Raw genomic sequence first — 16,642 nt, forward strand, 5'->3', positions numbered from 1 at the left:
GCAGCTGCAGCAGTGAGAAAATGGTGGTGACGGGGAAAATGGCTGGGTCTTATAGGGCAAGGACATGTGACATACACTGCCAATGACACATGCCCTTGCTTGTGTGAAAAAAAGCACTTCGCTCTGTGTGTGCGCTGCTGATAGGCTGACAGATTGCACCTCCCCACTGTAAATGCGGGAAAGAGAAAAAAAAATGGAGATCTTCATTATTCCTGCAGAGATCCATCCCCTGCCCCTCCCCCCGCCCCGCTGTACACTCAAACTGTGTATTAACATTAATCATTACTGAGAAAAAAATCCAGTTATGATTTTGGTGCACGAACAGTTATAGAACATAACCTCGAACAGCCGAATTTTTCTCAAATCGTTCGTGTTCGCCGAACGGCTCGAACACCGCCCAAAACAGCTCGAATTTGAGATTGGCGAACAGTTCGAGTCGAACAACGCTCGTCTCTACTTATGACTTCACTTTGTTACCAATTTTGTAAAAAAAAATTGCTGTGTTTTCCTCGCACAAGTTTTGATAAATTCCTGTGAATCTGCTTTATCAGTGCCAAGTGTAAGGATATTAAGAACAAGAGGGTAAAGGCTTGGGTTTCATTCAGACGTCCGCGATTTTTCTTGTACGTTAAAATCTTGGACTGTTGTTAATCTGTGTTTTTAATCCAAGTGCTTGGCCAGTGTGTCCGTTTTTACCATCAATGATTTTTCACTGATGAGAAAAAAAACCCGCAAAGCTTCTTTTGTCCATTACAATGTTAATATCATACAGCACACGGACTACATACTGATGCCATCCGTCTGCTGTTTATGATTTTCATGGACATATAGACTTATATGGGTGTTTCTGATCCGTGATGCGGATTAAAAACTGACATATCTCCATACTTTTTTTTTGCAGACATACAGTTGACAAAAAAAATAAATAAAAAATCACGGACATGTGAACAGCTCTGGACATTAATGGATAAGTGAATTATCCATTAAATTCATGGATAGCACACGTATGTGATCAGTCGCATAAATGAGGTTTTAGGCTTAAAATAAATTTGGACTGTTGAAGTGTAAAATGTTTATTAGCCACAATCCTGCCGCGGTTAGATTTCCTTTTATACTGTGTGGTGCTTTAAAATATCAGTGTGAAACTTCAGATGTGTAAAAGGGCACTTTTTTTTCCTGTATTAAGTTTATAAATAAATTCCATGGCTCTCTCTTCTTTAGGTGAAGATGATGTCCTTAGTCCTCCACATGACACAAGCACAGGATTAGAGGAAGTCATGGAGCAGCTAAACAACTCTTTCCCAACCGTAAGAGGTAAGGATTATAGATGAATAATACCTAGAGTTAAAATCACAATTTTCTTTTGTAAATCAATCGTCTTCCCAATTATCGACCCGTCTAAATATGCCGGCAATCTCCCGAAAAATTGGCTAAATGCTCATTCATCAAATTTGATCATTTTTAAGCAAACCTAAAAATCATATTTTTTTGTCCTGTGAAAACATCGTCCTTTTGCTGATAAAATGATGCTCTACGCGCAATGAACAATCATATTAATGATAGTTCTATGTGAATGGCAGTATGTTCAGCTTGTATGCAGCCAATCATAGGTTGCTTAACAGTCACAGTCAGCAAATAGAAATGTGCCATAACACAGATTTAAAGGGGATTTTCCCAAGGACAAAGTACATTTTAATCAATAGATCTTAGAATAATAATTCCCACAATTGGATTATGTGCCTTCTTGGTACAATCAAAATTGTCATGTCTGCTCCTTCTGCTGTGAGTAGTTCAGCGCTAATAGTGGTCAGCTGAACTTATGGCCGGCCTTAGGCCTGTTTCACACCATGTTTTTGTGGTGTACATTACTTATCCATTTTGTACCGTAACAAAAAAATGTTTCAGAAAACCCAGTGTCGGCCTTTCCCAAGATTATTACTATCTCCTTTAGAGAGATGATGTAATATATATTAATGGCGGTCTGTAAACAGTGATTTAGAAATTCCATGAGAAAGTTTAAAATGAATCTGTCAGCAGGTTTTGTTATGTAATCTGAGCGCAGCATGATATAGAGGCAGAGAGCCTGATTCCAGCGATTTATCACTTACTGGGCTGCGTGTGTTGTTTCAGTAAAATCAGTATTTTATCAGCAGGAGATTGAGTACAGGATTAGTTGTCTTGCAATATGTAGTCCTCCTGCTCTGTGTAGCCCTGCAGGCACCATTGATTAGCAGCTGTCTGTCAATTAGTGTACACATAACACTTCCCCTCATTGGTGTGGGCAGGATTATACATGGCTCAGCATTTAGAGCCCTGCTAGATCTGCAGCAGAGAAAATAGTGATTGTATCAAAATGACAACATGTAGCCCAGCATGTGATACATTGCTGGAATCAGGGACTTGGAGATTTATCATTCTGCTCTCAAATTATGTAGTAAAAACATAGTGACAGATTCTCTTTTAGGATACTGAATAAAATCAAGGAAAATGTTTACTTCCCTGGAAAAGATTACAGAATACATTCTATTTGGATTTCCGGGAGTGGGTATACATGATGTTTTTATTGTTTAATGCATTTTTTGTAGCTCTTACAAAGATTTTCACCATATAACATTGCCATAAAGTTAAGCTATCCAAATATTACAGATTTCAATGTTGTCATTGGACAATGACGCCATGACTTACAGAAGCACCCCCATTAAGTTTTTTATTCATTAAATGTGTGTATATGTAATGTAGTGTGAGATTATTAATATACTCCTCTACTGCTGCTTTCTGCTGGAACCAATGCCGGTCTTCTTCTCTTCTCAGTGACATCAATAGTCTGTTCACTCTTTACTCTGAGAGCTGTAAGTATCTTTTACAATGTAAGACTATGGCACCTCGTTCTGACACTCCACAGACTTACATTGTAAAAGCCACTTCCAGGTTACGCAGAACGCAGTGTGACCCAATCTGTAGAGCGGTGACGTCACTGAGAAGCAGAGAAGACCGGAGCTGGACACCGAAGAGAGCTGCGGTAAGGGAGTACGTTAATACACTCATACTATATTACTGGCATACTGTATATACACACATTTACTGAATAAAAAACTTAATGGTAGTGCTTCTTTAAAATAACAAATTACTGATTAAAAGTTGCCTTTAGAAGTGGCCTAGTTTCAGCTTCTATCTTATGGGGTGCATATTTTTTTTGAACAACTCGTCTAACTATTGCCAATGACTGCACCAAGCAACGATCATTGAAATTCAGCACAGCAGATCATTTTCTCCAGAGACATCTGCCAGATATCAGTTCCCGTCTGTCACATTCATACATCTCACAAGAAGAGTCAACAATTGGCAGAAACCGTCTTCATCATTCCTTTTTTATAGCCACCCAAAATCTCTAGTGAATGGCCCGTTTTGGCCACAAATGGCCAGTTTGATCATGGAATCTTTGGGCACTAAAAGCAATATTGCCTCAATAGAAACATATGTTCTTTTCCGGAATACTTGTTCACAGAGTTGGGAGAGCAGAATGCAGGTACAGATCTCACTGTAATGGTAATATTAATCCTTATTTCTTCTCATTTTTACATAGTGCTACCGTTAGTCACCAGGTTTTTAAATCCAGGTTAACTGCTTTTAATGTGTGTGGGAAATTGCTTAGTCAAAAATTCCCAGATACGAAACAATCACCAAAAATATTCACTTTAGATTACAAAACTCACTGACTTCTCTGCTAATGGAGTGCCATATACCTGCAATGTCCTCTATAATGAATAGTGAGAAGCTAAAGTAACTGCCTGTATTGGGAGGAAGTAAAATATGGGGATTTTGAATACTTCAGGCAAAAAACATTAATTCATTATATTTTAAGGAGCTTCCATTTAGGTAATTCCCTTTATGGTGAAAGTTTTTTTTCATATTGGTGGAAGTGAATTTTTCAGGTTCTACTTATTATTCATGGACATTGTTAGCACTGTTCTCGTGCACCTTTTTTGTGTTTCTTCATATTCTCCCGTGCAAGGTCCCACGCTCTACCATGCAAAGTTACATCTGCTACAGATGACTATTACAGCTGCTGTGTTAAATCCAGACATATGTCAATGGCAGAGGTCTGCTGTTTAGGGGGAAATAAGTAATTACTTTCCACCTCAATCATTTATTTAACCCTGATGGATGATGGGGAAAACGTGCAATACAAACTGTTAGGCAAAATATTTCTGCATAAATCTCCCACCGTTCCATTGTAGCTCTCATAACCTGTGCTCGTCCTGGGGAAAATCTAAGCAGATACAGTCTATATTGTTATACTGAATCAGGAATAAATGGATGGATGGATATGGGGGGGTTCTGCTGTGAATATTCCCCTATTAAAGCGGTGTTCCCGCAACAAAAGTTCATTTTATTCAATAGATCTTGGAATAATAAGTTTCACAATTGGTTATGATTAAAACAAATGTTCCTGTGCTGAGATAATCTTATAAAGTACGGGAGGAAGCAACAGAGAGAATTACAGGAATTACACCTTACAGGAGGGGATCACAGCTGATTTTGTGAGGTAAAACATTGTTTAATAACAGGCAGTGAAATGTTTTACCTCATAGCTGCAATCCCATATTGTAATGTCTGTATACTCGCTTTGGCTTATCCCCCTGCCCAGGATGATCAGACTATGTTCCTGTACGGTCAGACGCAGCCATTACACAGTGCACAGCAGGAGCACATTTATAAGATTATCTCAGCACAGGAACATTTTTTTTAATCACTTCCTATTGTGGAAATTATTTTCATTCCAAGATGTAGTGAATAAAATTAACTTTTGTTCGTGGGAAAAACTCTTTAGCCATGCATTTTTGAGTAAGTGGCATGTAATACTACAATTCTCTTGCAATAGTCGCTATAGGCTAAATGTATGGGCCTACACTGCCTACCCCAATGATTGTGTGTGATTGCTTAGGATTTCTAAAGCGGATGATCGGGTGATCACTGCGCCTGTTATCGGGATGAGACTGCCACTTTAATTGTAGTTTGCACCATTACATTGAAAGAACTAAAATGCTAAGTGTTGTGTATCCTAGTTACTCCAATATTGCACTTAGTCATTATCACTTCCAGTTGCTTCTTATTTATTTAAATCCAGATTTTTTTCTTCACTGTGAAGTTGTCACTGTGAGTTATGTACTTAGTAATATGGTAATCCAAATCTGAGAAATGGCTGTCTAGACAAATGGCAGCAATGTGAAAAACATAGCTATCGTTCTCTGCTCAATCATGTGATGGTGCATCTCTTACATGAGTAAAAGAACATTAATGGAGAAGATACTTATTCTGTACTAATTAGCATAAAAATTTCAAAATTTGAACTGAGCTGAGTGCAATAAGAGTTGTCCCCCTAAACCCTGGAATATTCGACAGCTGTAACTCTCTCCCCTCACTGTGACCAATATGGGTCATTCAGAAACTGAGATTTACAGAGTTGTTAAACTATGGTGTCTTTAAGACACCGGTAGACCCATCAAGATATTCCTACGTGAGTATGCTTTGGGAAAAATCCGGCGGTCTTTTTCCAGATGCAGCTTCTCTTGCGATTTTTGTGGTGTTCTTGTGAATGGCGGCTTTTTTTTTTTCTATTACTTAAACTGTAACTAGGTGGCGACTTCCTAGCGGAAGGCGTCCACAGGGTGTATATGCTCCTTATTTTAACTGCTTCATGGTTTCCACACTTTAAGGAAGTCAAAAGAAGTGACAAAACGCTGAACATGTGCACAGCCATGCCGTTTTCAAATTCCTTTTCATTAGATTGAGTTTGCGGTGCTTTTTCAAACTGATTCCTGAAATCCGTATGAAAAAAATGTGCACATACCCTTAGTTTCTTTTACTGGATCATGGTGGCCATATAAACTCGATAAAGATTGGTCACCATGCGACCACTCAACATGCCGGACCGAACACGCAGATCAGTGATCTTCTTTAAAAAGGTGCTAACGCTAGGGCCTAATTGGCCGATCACGCCATACTCGTATGGCTGGTAGCTTATTGTTCATTCAATAATAGATTATTTGCGAGTTACTGCTTATTACTTTTCTATTGTGCTTTAAGCATATGAGTTTGTCTCGCTCTTCATCTGCTCAGTTTTGATCCGTTTTCCTGCAGGGTCCATCAGAATCAATTTTTATCATTGAGGACAGAGGGAGACAGATTGAAAAAAACTGATGTCGATTTTTACCAGCTTTTCAATCAGTTACAGAGAGAAAGTATAAAAAAAAAAAAAAAAATAAGAGCCTGGCTTGATAGGGCCAAAGTCATTCTTTTTTAACTCTTTAATAGTCCTATATTTTGTTGTGAGACACCTACACCTTGACAACGAACTCCTCGCATCTTAGCTTCTGAGAGGCCAGAGAAAATCTCATGCCGGGAATGGGATAGTGAGGCCAGAGTTTAGTTCTACTTTTTCATTCCGTAATCGCGTGTAAAAGCATTATTCATTGTGACATCTCTGAGTGAATGTGAATGTGTTCCCTCTGTAGTGTGGCCACTATTCCAGCTGTAGCTGCAAGTGGAGGAGAATCTTTTTGAACAGGTCTTTAATCTCAATGTTAACTGTCATTTTTATCACTGGTTTTCTCTTTCTTTCTTCCTTTCCTTCTTTCTTCTACATCCGCTTCTTCCTCTCATTACAAAAGGAAGAACTGTCCCTGGAAAGCAGATGAGAGAGGTTAGTGAGGACTGGGCTTTCTGCCATCCAGCTTGTGTCTGTCACATCTCACATCCTGCGCCTGGCATTCATGCAGCTAGCAGTCTCTTTAGCCCAGTGCGTCTTACAAGAGTGCTGTAACATGCCAACATTTACTACCTCTCAACGAGTAGTAGGACAATGGCAAGCCTTTGGGAAAGCTTGAGTGTTCATGATATTATTTTGCCCAGAATGAATTGAGATGTAGTTGTAATGTCCTGGCTCATTTGGCGGTTTCTCCTCTCAATCAATTTACGTTGGTCACAAATAATGAATCCCTTAATTCTCTGTAAGTGGGTATAATATTGTAGATGTGATACATATTTTCTGCCATTCACAGCAACACTCAAGCAGAGTAGCCATTGTACTGTGAAATTCTGCATTATAGTCAATTAATCCATAGATAAAATCTAACATTTTGGAAGCCAACGCTTTTTTTTTTTTTTTTTTTAAAGAGGTGGTTATGGCTTTCAAACATATTTCTACCAAGAATAAGCCAATATACTCTATTTTCAGCTATTTCTATGATCTTGTTGGAAGTGTTGAGAGGTATACAAATAATCCCAATTCCCATTAACATTTATTTAGTGTCGCATGTGATGTATGTAAGTTTCATGTGTCTCCTCTATCGTGATATCTCCAAGTAACCTTTTTGGAGTTTGCCTTAAAGGGGATGTCCGGTCTGTAGCTAAAAGTCTGCAGTGACTTTGTGACTGCAGATTCATGAATCCTCACCGTGTGCGCACCACACGTTGTCAAGATTCTCCAGTGGTGGCGAAACCAGGTGTTCACTTAACCGCAAGCGAATTGAGTGAGACAGAGCAAGTCTAGTTGGAATGTGGCTGAAAGTATGCAAATTGCCTACTTGTGATCATGTGACCACCCACTCTCACCGCCAACACCGGAGAATCCTGACAGCGTGCAAGGGAACACACTGTGAGAATTCAGAAGTCTGCGGTCACACATGACTTCAAACTTAGCGAAAGACCGGACAACCCCTATATACAGTATTTTGACCTCCAGATCATTGCATCTTTTGTGTCTGCATGAAGATTTTTCCATTGCATGCAGCAATAATGACACCTTCTGCTTTACCAATTTATAATGATGTCATTAACTTGGACGTTGTAAACTTATAAACTGCACATCCTTTAGCCTCCATGAAATGGCCTTTTTAAAGGAGCTTCCCACTTTAGCTTTAACAGATATGTTAGAGACATCATTTTGGGGCACTTAGCAATATTATTACCAGTTCTCCCCCAGCTTTCTTTACAGACTGCACAGCTCTCTTGTCCACAGAATATCTGGTGGAGGTGCATGGGACCAGATATTGAAAAACGCCTAACTTGGTAAATCTATTTTTCAATTGGAGGAGGCTGATGATCAGGTTTGGTTACATGCCCCCCCCACCAGCAGCCTTTTTGTGGACTTCAGTGCTGTGTTGTCTGTATGAAAAGCTACCCCTTCAAATTTGGCATATAAGTATGTCAAATTCTCCTCCCAAAGTCATGTTCTCAACACATCTGTTAAAATAATGTGGTTAACATTTAAAGGGGTCATCCCCTTTTAGAAAATCCTTTTTCCCTGGTGCAATTTGCTATATAATAAAAAACTGTGCTTTACTCACCATCACTGGGTCCACTGCTGAGTATGCACAGCTGCTCCTGTTCTCAGTTATTGGATATAGCATTGATGTTAGTTACGTCAACAAGGTGGTGGCCAATTAGTTCATTTAGTAACTCTACCCATGTGCGTAGAATGCCCTGCATAGGGCCGCTGAGCTCACTGATTAACTGCCGTACTGGTGAAGTGATGTCATCACTGCAGCGAATAACTGACACAGAGCAGCGGAGGAAACAAAACTGTGGACTCGGGGACAGTGAGTGAAGCACAATTAGTTGGATTTTTTTTTTTATAACAAATTGCAGTGGAGCACTCGGATTTTCTGAAAGGTAACAACTCCTTAAATGCTGCCTGTCTGCATAGTATATACAGCAAAGATTCTGGACTTCAGGTGATAATCATCTTGCATATTGTAAAATGATACAGTGGTACAGAAACGATATCACCCCCATATCTTGTATTGTGTAATAGCATCACATAAATTATCTACTACTAGACAGAGAAAAAGACTATTTGTCAAAGGAAAAAAAATCTTTCATCACAATTATTCACCATATATTAGTATATATATAACTATTTATCGATATTGTAATAGTATTGGGTAAAGGACTACCAGCTCCTTTGTCAGTATGTACACAACATTCTCTATATAGCCACATGTATAGTTTAGCCAGATTTACTTTCGTCACAGTGGCCAAAGCTATGTCCAATACGACAACACATGCAGACCCTACAGCTCCCTATTCAGCATAGTAAGCACCATATGCTACCATATGATGCCTCTGTAACAACACTCAGAGAAGGAAGTCATGATTTTTTTTTTTTATTCTCATAATCCTCTTTATACGCTAGTATGAAATTGAGGTGTACAACAGTAATGAGTGGGCCAATAATGTCAATGAGAGCTGTATTATGGATCTGGATAGAACACAGATCCATAACTCAGCCAAGTGTATGAGCCCTAAGTGTCAGGAGCATGCTCGATTGTAAAAGCCGATCAGCTGTTTCTACCATAAATGTCTTGGTATTGACCAAAAAATCGAGCACAACAGGTCAAATGTTCAATACATTGTCAGTTTTTGTATTTGGCCTCTTGGATGAAAGAATATAAGCAAATTTTGGCCAACAATGGTATAAATTGGTTCAGATAGTTTACACGCAAATTTATCTTCGTCCCCCTCTGTCAATAGGGAACTTTACACCTAAACAGTTATTGATAATACATTTTTTCATCCAGTTTAATCTATATTCTATCATTATATCAGATTATTTATTTATTCTATTAACAATGGTGTATTCTAAAATATTCTATGTTCTTTTCTGCAGGAAACAATGTAGGAAATCTCTTCCACATGGCAGATGATTTGGGAAGAGCGATGGAAACTTTAGTCACCGTTATGACTGAAGACGAGGTGTTGGATTGACAACTCCCTACACACCGCATGTGTTTTTATATAATATCTTCGTACAACAAAAAAGGGGATTAGACTGTAAGAGTTTACAAGAAAATATCTATATTTTTGTGAAGGGTAGTGGTACTATACTGTAGATTTCAGTAGTTTCTTAAGTCTGTCATTGTTTTGGTAACAATGTCAGATTTTAAATGTCTATGCAATTGTACAAAACGAATAAGAAAACTACATGTAAAATCTTGATAGCTTAAAAAATCTTGCCATTTCTTTTTACGGAGGGCAATTTTGGGTTGTTTAAAAAAATTTCTATCAGTTATAATGAACGATTGTAAACTAAAGTGTGCTTTATAAAGAAGAAATGTTTATAAAAAAATCCCTTTAAAAGGTTTTAAAAAAAAAAAGAAAGAGAAAATCAGTGCATTGACTTTAGAATCACATTGGCTTTGTAACTGTAGATCAACAATATCCATGTTAAGTGTCATTTTCTTGTGTGTCAAAGAACACGAGTTATAGCACCAAATATGATACTGACATATCTGATACAGAGGAGCAATGGAAATGGCCCAGACCACAGCCAGAATCTGAACACAACTTTGTATTTTCTTAAAACCTCTGTGCAGTCAAATGACTAGGTTGTCCTGCGGAAGCCACTAATCTGCACTTGGAAAATCCCAAGGCTAACACGGTAGTTTGCAGTGACTTCATCTGTTGCATGATTACAAAAGGGGACACACATTTTTTGGGTTTAAACAGTTTTAAGCCCTCAAAATGGCTCTTTACTGGAGTGCAGGCAGCAAGTGCTGCAGATTATCACAGAGACTGTTCAGCCCCATGGGCTTAGTGTCTAGAATTAAGAAATCCCTTTCATTTCTTCCATGTTTTAAGACTGAATTCAGTATTTTGTTTTAGAACATATTTTGGACACACACTATTCGTGAACTCATATTTTACATGGAGGATGTATGACTTCGGCATTCAAATGTAACATCTATCTTGCAGAAGAACGGTCCATTTTTCGACTAGTCTGCTGCTGTGTTTAGACATGTTATTAAAGACAAGATCTTACCTCGGCTTCCCTGAAAATCTATAAATTGGCATGTCCTAGATTACAAAAGTTGGAATTGGAACCTACCTCCTTTCCGACTAGAATACAACAATGTAGCAGTCCCTTAAAGGGAATCTGTCACCACATTTTTACCTCCTAATCTGAGAGCAGTATAACCTATTGGAAGAGACCCTGATTACAGCAGTGTGCCACTTACTGGGCTGCTTAGTGTGTAGTTTTTCTAATCACTGTTTTATTAGCTAGAGATTATCATTAGAACTAGTAAACCTGCTGCCATGTAGTCAACCATATTCATGACGTCTGTAAAACCCCTCCCCTACCACTGGCAGCATTCAGTGTACATGGAAAGAAAGCTGCCAATCAGTGGTGTGGGCGGGGTTATACAGAGCTCAGCATTCAGAGAACAGCTAGATCTGCAGCAGATAAAAGTAATTTAATGAAAATAACAGTAAGTGACACATTGCTGGAATTAGAGTCTCTGTTCCTACATCATGCTGCTCTCAGATGAGGTATCAGAAACATGGTGATAGATTCCCTTTAAGACTCCCAAGCACAATAGATGAAAGGAATTTTAATCCTCCAATTTCACCCTGAAAGGCCAATCATCTGATGTGTTCGGGGGGCCTCCAGTCTTCCCAGTCAGATGATCGGAGAGAGCAGGGAATTGGAATTTCAATGCCCGATTCTTTTGTTTCCAGGAGAAGTGTCTGGCAGCGGCTTTCTCTCTCCCCATTGAAAACATACAAGCACTTGCCTATGCCAAACACTTATGTATATGGGAAAATTGAGAGACAACAGCGCCAAACATTCGACATACAATATGTGACTGTGCCCAGGATATTGTCTATTATAGCTATTATTACCCTAAAGTGAAGCCCCATGATTGCCTACGATTGACTATATTTCCAGAAAAATGTAAAACTTTGAAGCAGCATTGAAGTAAATCTTAATTATCCCTTTTGCTGGATAGCGATTTTGTCTAGTTGCTATTCAGGCTACTGCTCCGACTACTTTTTTTGTCGGCTTTTATTTACGGTACTTTTTGAAGATATATATACAGACTATCATACGGTACAATCAATACAGTAAATAGAATAAGCCAATAAGAGAACACCTGGGTCAGTCAAATGGATTGGAACAAATTAGCATATCTAAAAATTCTCAAATAATTTAGCTGGCAGATCATTTTTTTGTGTGTTTTAGTGGGCAGTAAGCCTGACCCTTTTGTCAGTACTAAATACATCTGCATCACAGCCCATTAACATTTGGGGATGATTCACAAGTTACTGATTTTGTTGCCAATATTTCTATGATTGTCCCATAAATCTGAATGGAGCTTGCAGAATAGTACATGCTTACCACCAGAACATCCTGAGTCCATGGGTAAAATACACTATTGTGTACTGATTAGTGATGCATAAGCAATCAAAACCCCAAAGAAGGTAGTTTCCAGATAGTAAATTATTGGTGTCTGAAACTTTTTACTCTTTCAATTGGAGCATGTCCTTGCCCTGCTGGAAAAACTCTGGTATAGATGTTACGATGAAGATTTTGGATATTTGGAATATGCTGAACATATGGCCAGTGTACATTTATGGAAGAGCTTCACATTAATTAATTAAAATATATAAATAAGCGATCATAGACCATATGGATTAAGACAGTTAGGGCTGTTTGCCCCATAGTAGGGGGGATGGACATACATTTGGCTTCTTGAAGGTATTGCATTGAAGTCGAAGTAGGTTATTGTTCCAATAAAATGAACCCTAAACAAATTAATGTGAAATGGATGCGATTTTCAAGGTTACCTGGAAATTAGATTAAAAAACAAGAGTGTATAAATACAGGCCATAATGCTGTCTCATGTTTGCAAAACATTTCTAATAGTATATTGTCAAATCTGCACACTAGCACTTTGAAAATATTAATATGGTACTAGACATAAAGGAGTGTGTGTACATACAAATATATACATGTATTTTGGAGATGGACATATATATATATATATATATATATATATATATTATATACACATACTTTATATAATATATAATTTATATAATATATATATATATATATATATATATATATATATATATGTGTGTATATATATAGTATATACATACAGTAGATGTGTGTATGAAAAAGGTAAAGAGATTGTCATAACTATATATCTCATTAGGTCAGCTGTGAGTTCTCCTTGCATTACCTGATGTTCTCTCTTACTGGAAACATTTATTGTAAGCGACTAACCAACTAATTACTAGGATCACCATTACCACTTAAGCTTAAAGTAGGTGATTGCTGCTTGTGAAAACCAAAAATTGTAGCTATTTACTTCTTTTGCCCTGTCATGCGAACAGCAGAGCAGTTGGAAAGTGAATTGCTTTAACTGAGTTTCTGAAAAAAATGATAGCTCTCCAGTAAAGGCAATCAGGAGAATCCATTTTCACCAGATACGTTCTCGGCTTCCCATCGGAGTTTAGATCGGCAGTATCTCAACATGTCAACACTTTGAAACAGGGTACAAAAGCTACAACTGTGTGTTTATCTAAAAGAGTCCACACATCAGTATGTATGATATCGCCTCATATCTGGAGCCCCAGATGCTTCCATCTGGTTCACTGTTCTGTTAACAAGTCCAGGAATCGTGACAGCTATTTGATAGCAGTGTTACCGTAACTGGGCAGACATTTCTAGAAGTAATCCACACAGCGAGCTTCACTTGTTGCCTTGCATATGTTCTATCTATCAATATACATAAGGGATAGTGTGCTACGGACACCCCATTGGGTCATACGAGACTCCTTATTTTATTAGAATTCTTATTTGTTGTCAGACATGGCAATCCATGTTACATCTACCTCACTGCGGTTGTGTGGTGTTTGTGAACATCTGAGCAAAACATTTCCCACCTTCTCCATTGTCTCCATTGCCATTGGTATTTTATACCTGTTAAGATTTCCTTTTAAGACCCTACAATAAAGTTGTAGACCAAGACACACTAAGAAAATATACTAAGGTTATTTTTAAACTTTTCATTCTTTGTATTTTACTTTTTCTCATTTAAAGCTTGTGGGGCCGATTTATGAAGACTGCCATTACACGCACCAGTCTTGATGAAAGGCATGGTGGAGTAGGATGCACCATATTAATTAAGAGGCGCATACCACTTGATGAATTCGGAGTGTTTTCTCAGTGGCATGGGCCTCTGTGCCTCGCCAGAAATGTTACTCCATCTGTAGCATAAGTAAAAGTGTAACTTTGAATTTGGAGGCCAGGTGCCAACTTTGGCGAAGCTGTTGAGGACTGGCGTGAAAATGGCAAAATTTCTGTGCAGCTTTGCATTGCGCAAAAAAAATTGACTTTTCAACGTGTTTTACGCTTTGATGAATCGGCCCCTGAGTGTGTGTATTTATGCATGTATGCACGCACATATACAATATACATATGCAACCTATATAATTTCTATTTATTTTTAAAAAAACACCCTTTTACTACTGAGTGCTTTTCCACTACATAAACTATAGTTCTTCTGAGCTGTTCTTTAGTAATATTTTATTACCATATACCCTGTTTGTCATCTATTCCCAATTATTTCAAGTTATGGAGCAATAATATAGCTAACATGTTGCGTATATATAAAAAAAATATTTGGCTTGAAACTCGATAAGCAACGTTTAAAGGGGACAGCCTTATTCCTGTAATCAACACTTGAAAAGAGAGATCATACCTGTGTCACAGGAGTCCACTTGCCTCTCATCTATTCAGGTTTTATTTATATTTTTTAGTTGTGTTTTAATATAATTTTAAGTACTTTTGGAGCTTTTGGGTACCTTGCCCGCAGGTAGCAAACAGACACTGTAATAGGAAGCTAGAAATTTGGTACTGAATGAGCCAATATCCAAAGCCCAGGATATAGATGTGTTCTTACACATCAGGGTACAGACTTCAGCTTGGTTTAGTATTTTTGCAGCTCATTATATGGAGTTGATCACTTCACAAATACTACAACCACATGCTTCATATTCTTATTACATTGATATTTATTAGTTTCTCTGTAAAATTGCTCATAATTTGAATAGTTATTTTCATGAAACCACTACCAACAGTCAGATATATGTGCCATAGGTAGAATACAGGGTACTAAGCATCAGCCTGTAATCTGTCAACATAGGTGCTGAAATGACATAATTTATATACAGATACATTTAAACATTGGAAATTAAAATCTATATTATTAGCACTAAAAATGTATTCAAGTGAATATAGCTCAAAAATTTGTTTTAAAGGGATTTTATAACAAGGTTGCGTTCCTCCAGATGAGGTGCAGAACTAGACAGAAGAGCGGAGCTGTTTCTGCAGAATTGAGGACCGTTTTTTTTTTTCTAATCTCATGGAGTCCCTTTAATTATATTAAAAACTTAGATCTTTTTATCACAGTTTCTAGTCATTTTGTTTTATATGTCCCCAAAGCATAAAATTTTAAACCACTTTCAACACGGCTTTTTTTTTAATATGTAAGAACATTAAGCATAGAAATGTTACTACAAAGTTAATGAAATTAGTCTTTATTCTCCTTCACTTTAAAAAAAAATTTTTTTTAATACATATATCAAAAGCTTTAGTTTTCAAAGGGATTGCCTCGTTCTTCCCAGATGTCCTTAAGATAAGGTTCATGTAATGGTCGTCTTCTCATTTCATTTTACAGAATGGAGTGTGTGTGCCAGACTTGGTTTTGAAAATAAAAAAGAAATTTGCACGGTTTGAGTTGTTCATTTTGTTTTCTCTATTATGCATTAGTTTTGGAGTGTGTCTTTCAGATATATATTTCTACACTTAATAAAAGATGAGAAGCTTTATTGCTGTTTTCAACATTATTTAGAAATCATTATGTTTTTATGAAACTTTAAGTATTATACTGCAAAAAGTTCCTCCATGTTAATCCATGACCTCAGCATTTGGCATGTTCTGACATCTTGACCTTAGCCATTATATAAAGTTGTGTTTTACCATCCAACACTGTAAACTTTTACTAATTATTTTTATATACATCTTTGTTTTATTCCTGCATTTTCACAACATATCAAGTTCACCAAAAATATGCCTTACTTATTGTATTATATAATGCTTTACTCTGTATATCAATAAAGCACGCAATTATGTTATAAAGCAATGTCGGTCTTCTTCATTTGCGTTGTCTTTTTGTGCTCCTCCTTGTTACTACCTGTCACCTTAAGAGAACTGATGATGAGTCCTCTTTATTACGAAATAGTTGTAAACCCTATAAAATAACAATTTTAGAACTCGTTTTCTTAGAATGCTGACTTCCAGTGTACCTCTGTTATTCCCCTTGGATATGTATAAATAAACTGATAGACGGTGTCACTCTCCACTTTGTTAGTAGGCTGTCTCTCTACACAGTGTAACACTATTAGCATTAATTGGATAATGTCATTGTGTTAGGATGCACCCAATTGATTTGAAGAAAGGAAGGTAATACCTGTCATTTTTTTTCATAGATTTTTAGGAGAATAGAGGAATGGCACAATATAGAATTCTGGGAAAAGATGCTCAAGTACTAAACATTTCAGAAGAACTGACAGGTCCTGTGTAATAAAATATTAGCTATTCTTTAATAGCACTATTTGATTTTTGGACTTTAATTTTGGCTGAAATAGATTTCAGTTACATTTGCAGGGGTGCCGATTAGACGGAAGAAGGAGCCCACTTCCTTTCCTAGCTTCCTAAATGTTACGATCGATATTGATTGCGGCATTTATGGGGTTAATCAGCTGTGGGTGTTGTGGGTGCCACTCC

General features: G+C 37.4%; 1 protein-coding gene across 15 annotated transcripts in view; it reads left to right on the forward strand.

Moving 5' to 3' along the window:
- DMD (dystrophin) overlaps nucleotides 1–15,994 on the forward strand; it is a 3,940,859-nt gene extending 3,924,865 nt beyond the window's left edge. For 12 of the 15 annotated variants that reach the window (XM_073664714.1, XM_073664718.1, XM_073664717.1 and 9 more), the window contains 2 exons: nucleotides 1,222–1,314; nucleotides 9,671–15,994. In XM_073664714.1, the coding sequence (XP_073520815.1) occupies nucleotides 1,222–1,314; nucleotides 9,671–9,768 (191 nt within the window). In that variant the 3' untranslated portion in view covers nucleotides 9,769–15,994. Of the gene's footprint in view, nucleotides 1–1,221; nucleotides 1,315–6,671; nucleotides 6,704–9,670 lie in introns of all 15 variants that reach the window. The other 3 variants (XM_073664716.1, XM_073664721.1, XM_073664719.1) reach the window with 2 other exon arrangements.
- The last annotated feature ends 648 nt before the right edge of the window (nucleotides 15,995–16,642 follow it).

This window comes from Phyllobates terribilis, unplaced genomic scaffold (assembly GCF_046119375.1).
Source record: "Phyllobates terribilis strain yellow unplaced genomic scaffold, ASM4611937v1 Scaffold_2__4_contigs__length_985480577, whole genome shotgun sequence".
Lineage (NCBI taxonomy): Eukaryota > Metazoa > Chordata > Amphibia > Anura > Dendrobatidae > Phyllobates > Phyllobates terribilis.